At 41.0% G+C, this 10169-nt stretch overlaps 1 protein-coding gene across 1 annotated transcript in view; it reads right to left on the bottom strand.

Moving 5' to 3' along the window:
• The window catches only part of LOC142150593 (NXPE family member 3-like), a 32308-nt gene extending 22855 nt beyond the window's left edge, over window positions 1-9453 (bottom strand). Inside the window, 3 exon segments of the mRNA XM_075205792.1 lie at window positions 2347-2567; window positions 9045-9210; window positions 9212-9453. Of these exon segments, the coding sequence (XP_075061893.1) occupies window positions 2347-2567; window positions 9045-9210; window positions 9212-9453 (629 nt within the window).
• Between the last annotated feature and the right edge of the window lie 716 nt (window positions 9454-10169).

A 10169-nucleotide genomic window follows, 5' to 3' on the forward strand; every position in this document is an offset into this window, starting at 1 on the left:
TTGGACATGCTGTCATTTCAAAATAAAAAGTTTGAAAAAATATATAATTACTCATCATCATTTACTTATATGACTCCACAGATCCCATGGCACCTGACATATTTGACTAGAGTAAACAAAATGACAGATATGAGACAAATGCATGGATGCAAGTAACAGAACAAATGTGGGTTCTACTAAATGTTCTTTTCATGTTCTACGAAAAAAAATCTGTCACAATTCATATTAGAGGACAATGAACAATGTAATTCTTTGAATATAAAAGAGGGCAACTTTGTCTTATATTGAGATGAAAAATAACTAAAAGATACTCTTGATATTTGTTCTGTATTTTGCCCTAAGATACTTTTTTTCCTCTTCTTGTTTAAATTGTTATAGTTTTGGTTATTTTAAGCAATCTGTATCAGAGAAGAAAGGTCAAAATAACATTTTTTATTAGCCTTGTTTTATACATAGATATTAAGTTGTGTTGCTTTTATGAACAATTATAAGGATTGCTTTATTCCCACTAACCAAGTGAAGGTGAGTTAGCTGCGTCTAATTGGTATCTGAGCGGACTAATTAAAGTTCCTATTGGTATTCTGAAGAGTAGTCAGGAAAGCCAAGGTCAGAACAAAATAGAATCCAAGCGGAGCCAAATCGAAAGGAAGTAGAGAAGTCAAGTATGCCGAGATCTATCCAGATGATCCACTCAAAACCAGCATGAAAGGCTAAAAAGTAGTCAGGGATCTCAGGAGTCAGAACTAGGATATCCAATATTAAAAAGAACCAGAAGGAACTAGAAAGCCCATGGGAACTATTACCAGACCGCAATGAATGTGATCTAATACTCTGGTACTAGAGCAGTGGCAGAGTCTTCCTTTTATAGAGATGATAATGAAGTTCCGCTGTCAGTGATGTAATGCCAGCTGACCACCAGCAAGATAACAGAAAGACATGTCCCATTGCCTGCCAATGGGCGCGCATACTCCCTGCACATGGAAGTCATATCCCGTTGCTAGGCAATGGGTGTGCACTGCAGCAGGAGGAAGGCTCTCCATCCCTGCAGCCAGCCAGAGAGCGGGGATGGAATCTGACAGATATTTGGTTAGAAGTAGCTGAAAGCATTGGTGGAAAAGTCCGGACATCGTCCTTATCCTGGAACTTTTGTGGAGCAATTTTGTTCCTATGTTGGACTGCTGAGAGCTGTGTAGCAGTCAATGATTGGAGGGACTTGGTGTGTTCCATCTGATTTCTACCTATACCATGCTAATTCAGTAAGGCATGCACATTACGATTAGCCTGGGATTATATAATTTGAATAGTATTCACCTGATATAGCCAGGATTCAAGCTCAGGTTGCAGAAAATACGAGTATGTTTATTAGATTTTAACAAGAATCAGGTATATTATTTTTTAAATGTCTAAAGATAATCCCTAAATCCTGTGAAAATGGGATTTTTTGCAGGATTTAGGACTTCTCCCTATTTTCCAAAGCTCTCAGCCGGTAAAAGCTGTTCCGTCATGGCAAACAGGTAGCCATTGATGGGGGCCTTCTGCGATGTACCAAAGACAGCAGCTGTTCGAGTACAATTACTGATGCTATCCTCTATAGCTAACGGCATTACAGGATGGAGATAGCAGGTGGTGCCCGCAACAAAAAACGCTTTAATACTTTGAGCATTTCTTCTCTGCATATGCACATAATGACACATATAACTTCCTGCGAATTATAAGCAAGAACAGATGGGGACAGGGAGGACTACTGTAGGCAATGTAAAGTAAGAGCGCATTGAAGCTGAGCACACGCACCAGCATCCGATTCAAGCTTTGGGCATCTCTAAGGCACGTATTTTTCGGTTGTATCATTAGCGCCACCTACAGGGCAGGTGTAAGTGCCAATTGATAGTGATGACAGAAGTGTATGCATGCTAGATACATGTGTTTGCAAACAGGAGAAACAGTAAAAAGCTATTGTGTATATACTGTACACATTGAGAACATCTCAATAAATGTATTTGGTGGGGAGGGGGAAGACAAAAAAGTTCTTCTCACTGATTATATTATTAACAGGTGACAATAATTTAATACTTATTTTTTGTTCTGATGGGACTTTCTATTGAACATGTGTATTGTTTGTATCCTGCATTGTGTTATGTCTGTCGCAATACAGCAAGTGCAGTATATGTAGAGCGCACCTACAACCCTATTCAACAAGACACATTTCTTCAGATCCACTTGTTCTTTTTGTTAATTATGTATCCCTTAATGAATCCAGCCCTTGGTGTTTGCATGCATCTCTTTGCTTGATGTTTCATAACAAACCAATCTGTTAAATGTAAGTAGAAATACTAAGGGCAGACTCACCCACTCAGAAGAGAGTCCTCCAGTTGGTTTGTCACTTTGCGGATTCCACCAATGGAGTGATAGACCCAGGAGTCACACGGCAGCTTCCGTGGCCTCACACACTGCCACGTGTTACCAGAGATGGGGTCCCTGTATTTGCACACGTCCTTTCCCGCCACTTCAATGTTACATTCCATCACCTCACTGCTACCCTTAAAATGAAAATACCCAGAGAAATAGATCTGCAAAACAGAACCGTATATTCTTTATTGGGAGTGTGGTAAACAGGGCCTAATTAAAAGTTGTGGTCCTGTTTTGAAAATGTGCAAACATCACAAACCCTCAATCATTAGACTCTTTAGAGAGCATCCTCATACACAATACAGAAATCATACTCCCATACAAGCTGCCAGTTCATGAACCGGCAGCCATTTAATCACTCTGCAGTGGCCAATTCATGACTCCCCTTCGCACTGTCCCCCTCAGAATACACTCTGTCCCCCACTCTGCACGCTGTAGCCCTCAGAACACACTCTGTCCCCCACTTTGCATGCTGTAGCCCTCAGAACCCACTCTGTCCCCCTTTCTGCACACACTCTGTCCTCCTTCAAAACACACACTATGTCCCCCTTTCTGCATACTGTCCAGCCAGAACACACTGTCCCCCTTCAAAACACACACTCTGTCCCCCTTTCTGCATGCTCTGTCCCCTGAACACACTCTGTCCCCCTCAGAACACACTCTGTCCCCCTCAGAACACACTCTGTCCCCCTTCAAAACACACACTCTGTCCCACTCAAAACACACATTCTGTTCCCCTTCCTGCACGCTGTCCTCCTTCAAAACACACACACTCTGTCCCCCTTTCTGCATGCTGTCCTCCTAGAACACACTCTGTCCCTCTCTCTGCACTCTGTCCACCACAGAACACACTCTGTCCCTCTTTCTGCACACACTCTGTCCCTCTTTCTGCACACATTCTGTCCCCCTTTCTGCAAGGTGTCCTCCCAGAACACACTCTGTCCCCCTCAGAACACACTCTGTCCCCCTTTCTGCATGCAGTCCCCCCAGAACACACTTGGTCCCCAATTCTGCACACTGTCCCCCAAGAACACACTCTGTCCCCCTCAGAACACACTGTCCCCCTTTCTGTCCAAACTCTGTCCCACTCAAAACACACACTCTGTTACCCTTTCTGCACACTGTCCCCCCCAGAACACACTCTGTCCACCTCAGAACACACTCTGTCCACCTTCAAAACACACACTCTGTCCCCCTTTCTGCCCACTGTCTCACCTGAACACACTCTGTCCCCCAACAAAAGACACACTCTGTCCCCCTTCATAACACACACTCTGTCCCCCTTCAAAACACACACTCTGCCCCCTTTCTGCACACACTCTGTCCCCCTTTTTGCACACAATCTGTCCCCCTCTCTGCACACAATTTGTCCCCCTACATAAACACAAATCTACTTACCTGTGCCTGTCTTCTTCTCTTCCACCTGCAGTCAGCTCCTCTCACTGCAGCTCCTCACTGACACAGTTGGGACTTGATGATGACATCACGCACAACAGCCAGTGAGGAGGGAGGAGAGGGGAGATGGGGAAGGAGAGTGGAACAGTTGGTAGGAAGAGAGGGGAGGAGGGAGTGATAGTGTGGAGAAGGGGGAAGGAGCGACTCCATGTGCACATAATCATTAGTAAAAAAAGTAAAAAAATCCCCCCCATGTCCCATCACCCCAGGCTGCAGCCTGATCAGCCCATTGGTTAATCAGGCCCTGGTGTTAAGCAATTCCGCTGCCTGTGGTGAGAAGTGTTGCTATCCTCATCCCTTGCACAAACTATCAGAAACATTTATGGAATACACCATGGAATACAGATAATTATAATTAACTCACTATTAGCTCTAACAACACGGGAAAAATCATTAATTTATATTTAAACTTATTATCTGCATTTTGCCCTTAACACACCAGTGACCCCGTTATAAGTACACCCATGTTCTTTACACACCAGTGACCTCAGTATAAGCACACGCCTGTTCTCTATATACCAAGTACCTCATTATAAGTACATCCCTGTTCTTTCCACACCAGTGACCTTGTTATAAGCAGACCCTTGTTCTTAACATACCAGTGACCTCATTATAAGCACATGCCTGTTCTTTAAACAACAATTATCTCATTATAAGCACATTTTTGCTCTTTACACACCAGTGACCTCAGTACAAGCAAATGCCTGTTCTTTACATGCCAAGGACCTCATTATAAGCACAATCCTGTTCTTTACACAACAATTGTCTTATTATAAGTCCATCCTGCTCTTTACACACTAGGGTACAGTGTACACTCTATTAGAGATGAAGGGATCAGGTTGTTTGAAATCCAAGATCCGAAATTGTGGATCCGAGTGAAAGCAAGTCGTGGCTTGGTGTAGCAAGCCAAATTCGTATCTCAAAATGAGGCAAAACGCGAGCTATAGATACATATCTATATCTATAGATATATGGATATATATCTATCTCTCTCTCTGTATATATATATATATATATATATATATATATATATATATATATATATATATATATGCTCTCTCATTTTCTCAAGTGCCACTTTAGAACAGACAGCATGTAGGAAAGAGGTTAGCTGCAATGCTGTGCTCTGAGAAAGAGAGACATAGGGAAGCAATAGAATTGTGTCATTATTGTATAGCAGTTCTGAAGAGATTAGTTAGCAAGAATAGTCTCCTGATCAGTTGCTTTTAATTTCAATCTTTTAGAGCAGGGGTGGCCAACCTGTGGCTCTTGAGCCACATTCGGCTCTTTGATCTATGAAATGTGGCTCCTCATCATGATCATCACGAAGTATAAGCTTCGCCGGCAGACCAGAGAACATTCAGCTGTTCGAATGACAGCCGCATCACGCAACTTACTCTGCACAACGCAGGGAGGTCAGAGAGTCACAGCCAATCACGGAAGGAGGAGGAGACCATGAAGTGCGCTCTCCCTACTGCGTCTGCGCAGGATCCAGTGGCTAAGTGTGGGCGGTGTGAGAGGTAAGTAAGGGGTGTGTGTGATTTGATTGCATATGGAGAGGTATGACTGGCATGTATGGGGCATGTAGTGAGGCTGTTTGGCATGTAAGGGGTATGTGGTAAGGCTGTTTGGCATGTATGGGGCATGTTGTGGGGATGATTGGCCTGTATGGGGCATGTGGTGGGGCAGATTTTCATGTGATGGGGCTGATTGGTGTGTATGGGACATATTGTGGGGCTGATTGGCATATATGTGGCATGTTGTGGAGCTGATTGGCATGTATGGGGCATTTGGTGGGGCATATTTTCATGTGCTGGGGCTGATTGGCATGTGTGGGGCATGTGGTGTGGCTGTTTGGCATGTATGGGACATTTGGGGATATCTGATGGGCATTTCTGGGGCATGTGAGTAGACTTGATGGCATGTAGAGAGATCTGATTATGTGCATATAAAAGGCATGTGGGAGATCTGATGGGCATGTAAAAGTTCTGAGGTGCATGTTGGCCATCTATGACTTTAACAGTTCCCTCCACAGCGACTGTGGATACAGAAGCAGCATGGAATCCTTTGAAGAGAGTGTAAGTACCCTTTTGGACTCTCCTCCACTGGACACAGCAGCAATATTAGAACTGTGCTGATTTCATTTTTGTTTTTGGCAATGTTAGATATTTATTTTTTTTCGCTCAACAAGATTGGTTCAATATAGGTGTGTGCGGTATGTATGTGTGTGCATATACTGTGTGTGTAAATGTATATGCACACATATATAAAAGGTAATGTCTGGTCTTTGAGATATCGATAGATCATTTTTGGCTCTTTGTCTCTGACCGGTTGACCATCCCTGTTTTAGAGAGTTTACAAGGACTAGTGGCTACTGGTGTAGTTAATGCATATATAATAGTACTGCTATATAGACTGAGTTAGATATCATTCAGAACAAGGTAGTATGTATTTAGTGGAGGAAAACAGTGTGCTTTTGCTGTATGACTATTAGTAGAAGAATCCAAGAAAATAAACAGATTTTTTCATTTAAAGTAATCTTGTATGGGGCAGTGACATCTGAAATAATTTTGAAAAAAACTGGATGTTTGTGTAATGGTCAACAGCAGCTGCACACCCCCAAAAAACACTATATATTCAATTTTTTTATATTTTTCAATACTTGTCCATTTTGTAAAAAGGTCAGTGGCATCTGTATTTCAAAAAAGGGTGTTTGCGTGCGAGGGTTAATGCAGTTGCACACCCCCAAAAAAACCGCTATATGGGCCTGATTCTTTAAGGAAAGTAAGGTAAAATAAGAAGTACATTTTCTCCTGGACAAATCATGCTACCGTGCAAGGGGTGCAAATTAGTTTATTATTTTGCACAAAAGTTAAATTTAAAGTTCACCTAGGACATGCCCTACCCCAACTGTATATCTGTCCCCTCATTTTAAATTTACCACCCCCTCCAATGCAACATGATTTTGCCAAGGGGCAAAGTTACTCATTTTTTTACTTTACTTTCCTTAATGAATCAAGTGCTATATTCTAATTTTTTCTATTTTTCAATACTTTTCAGTTTGTAATCGGTCTTTCAGTGACAACCATATTAAAAAATGGGTGTCTGCATGTTAGGATCAGCAGCAGCTATACACACCCCAAAAATACACTATATACTGTAATCTTTTCTATATTTCAATACTTGTCAATTTTGAAAGGGTCATTTAGTGAAATCTATGTTTAACAAAAGGTGTTTATGTGGGAGGGTCAACACAGCTGCACAACTCCAAAAAATGCTATGTAAAATGCTATATATTCTAATATTTTCCATTTTCATCATCATCATAATCATCATTTAATTATTTATATTGCACCATTAATTTTGCAGTGCTGTACAGAAAATGCACTCACATCAGTCCCTGCCCCAATAGAGCTTACAGTCTAAATTCCCTAACACACAAAGACAGACTAGGGTAAATTTGATAGCAGTCAATTAACCTACTAGTATGTTTCGGAATTGTGGGAGGAAACTGGAGCACCCAGAGGAAACCCACGCAAACGTGAAGAGTACATACAAACTCCAAACAGATAAAGCCATGGTCGGGAATCAAACTCATGACCCTAGTACTGTGAGGCAGAAATGCTAACCACTAATCCACCATGCTACCCCATATTTTTCAATACTTATCATATTTGAAAGGGTTATTCAATGACCAAATTGCTGTAAGATGCAAGAGATAAAAATGTTGAAACAGCCTGCACACATTAAATTATGAACATTACACAGCATACATCATTAAGTAGAAAAGAGGCAGCAACAATCATATGTTATTAGATGGAAAGTGGCATCTTTAGATATTTAGACAAGTAGATACCCAATTGTAAAGACCTACGTAATTTGCTCTCGCTATATAAATTAATGATAATGCTGAGAGATGGGGGTTGCCTGCACCCATACTAAAAATTTCAAAGACTATGCACACAATACATTGGCAGAACATTGATCGGTAGCTAAGAGCAAGGTCTTCCTTACAACGCTGCTTCATAAATAAATGATGATGAGAGACAAAAGAGGTCTGCACTCATACTAAAAATATTCAAAGAATACTCACACAATACATTGGCAGAACATTAATCGCTAGCTAAGAACAGGAGTTTTCTTACCTTACCGTTATATATAAACACATAATGATGCTGTAAGATGAAGGTGGCCGGCACCCATACTAAAAAAATGGCAAACACTATACACACAATACATTGGCAGAGCATTCATCGGTAGCCAAGAGCAGGGCTTTCCTTAAAATTCTGCTATATAAATAAATGATGATACTGAGAGACAAAGGTGACCTGCACCCATACTAAAAAATTTCAAAGACTACGCACACAATACATTTATTTATGGCCAGAGCTTTCTTCTCTAACCAAGAGCAGTGTTTTTCTAACCTTATTTTACGTATATGCTTTGTACCATAATGCTGCCCATCTGAATCATCAAATTTTGGCCCTAGCAAAGAATACGTGTAGAGATGGAGATATGATGGCTGACGATTTATGCTAAGTGATAGAGTTAGAGAACTGTATAGAGTGACTGACTATTTTTGGAATTGAATGGGAGAAAGCAAATGCAATCCTGGCAAAATTACAAAATCCTGCATTAAGACAGCTGTGTAGACTTTGCCCAAAATTGGGGACAATTAGGACAGTCGTGAATGGATTATTGGTAAATTGATGGAAATAGACTGAAACAGGATGTTAATGTTATAAATCATAATATAGGAGCAAAACAGCACAAAATGACATTATTTCACCTATTTTCACAATTTTTAATTAAATCCAGATCCAAAACCAAAATTTTTCACGATTTCTTGGCAAAACCGAAGTTAAAACAGGCAACTTTATTTAAAGAGAAAAGAGGAAGATTTTTGCAGCCACAGAATGAGAACATCCTCTAGTAGAGTTGCTTTACATCCTACATTGGGATGACCTCTTCAGCCTGGTATATGCTGCTTGGAAGCCCCTAGCCAAATTATGAAAATTAATGACTAATTTAACTTCTAATGTGTTTTTCCTTGTAATACTGTAAGTAACATGGAAATACCATCAAAACACTATAAAATTATAATAGTGATTGATATTGATTTATTGATATACATTTATGGATTGATAATAAGTGATATATTAGTCAGGGCTACTCTGTATCACCTTTTCTGGATGACTCTCCCTCATCCTTTTCAAAATGTCCACAGCCTCACTGGAGTGAATGAGCCTGATTTGTACCTCTGCTTTTCCCGGCCATGGGAGCAGTATTGTGGCCAAATAGCTGCCATTACCAAAGTCCTTTATTTGTCCAGTCACTCCAGCCTTAAGTTCTGGCCCGGAAGAAATCTCCACCATATTCCTTTGGTCGACCATTGTGATCCCGAGCTGTGATGACCACGTCCAATGTGTCTCCAATCCTGTATGTGTTCCGTGCATTCAGCAGATGGTAGTCACAGTTTCTGGGGCTGGTAGAAAAATTAAAATGTCCCACAGTGGATGGAGGTTCAGGCCAATCAATTAGTCTTAAAAGTCCTTTGATGTTTGGATCAACAATTTTGGTAGAAACAGACATGGTTTGAGCGGTATCTGTTGGATGTGTGTGCATCTTAGGAAAGGGTGATTTAAACTTTTTTAAAGAATCCATTGTTAGGTACCTGTAAATAAACTGAAAATATCAAATTACAAAAATGATCTCTCAAAAATAAACAAAACAGTTGTGGAAAAAAGCATGCTATGATATTAAACCGGGTCACTGTGCACTGCAAAAATGGGGTGGAGGCTCTCCCGGTGGAAACAATTGTACAGCCCTTTGTATAGGGGTCAATTAAGATCTTATACACTGCTAGAAATACCAGCAGTCATTCTGAAGGTGGTCTTCATTTTTAGCAGTACGTCATATTACAAAGCTCTGTCCTTGACCATCTGCTCTTCTCTGTCTACACCACCTCTCTTGGTGAACTCATTCAATCATTTAGCCTCCAATACCACCTCTATGCTGATGACTCACAAATCTATCTTTCCTCCCCTGACCATTCTCCCACTGTCCTATGTAGCTGTCTCTCTGCTGTAATAGCTGGATGTCACAACGCTTTCTGAAACTCAACATCTCCAAATCTGAGCTCATCATCTTTCCTTCTGCCAATGTTGCTATTCTTCCCAATATCTCTCTCTTGGTTGACAACATCACTCTTTTGCCTGTCACCCAATCCCGCTGCCTTGGAGTCACCCTTGACACAGCCCACAATTTTACCCCTCATATTCAATCCCTCACCAAATTCTGCCACTTCT

This window comes from Mixophyes fleayi, chromosome 4, assembly GCF_038048845.1.
Source record: "Mixophyes fleayi isolate aMixFle1 chromosome 4, aMixFle1.hap1, whole genome shotgun sequence".
NCBI lineage: Eukaryota > Metazoa > Chordata > Amphibia > Anura > Limnodynastidae > Mixophyes > Mixophyes fleayi.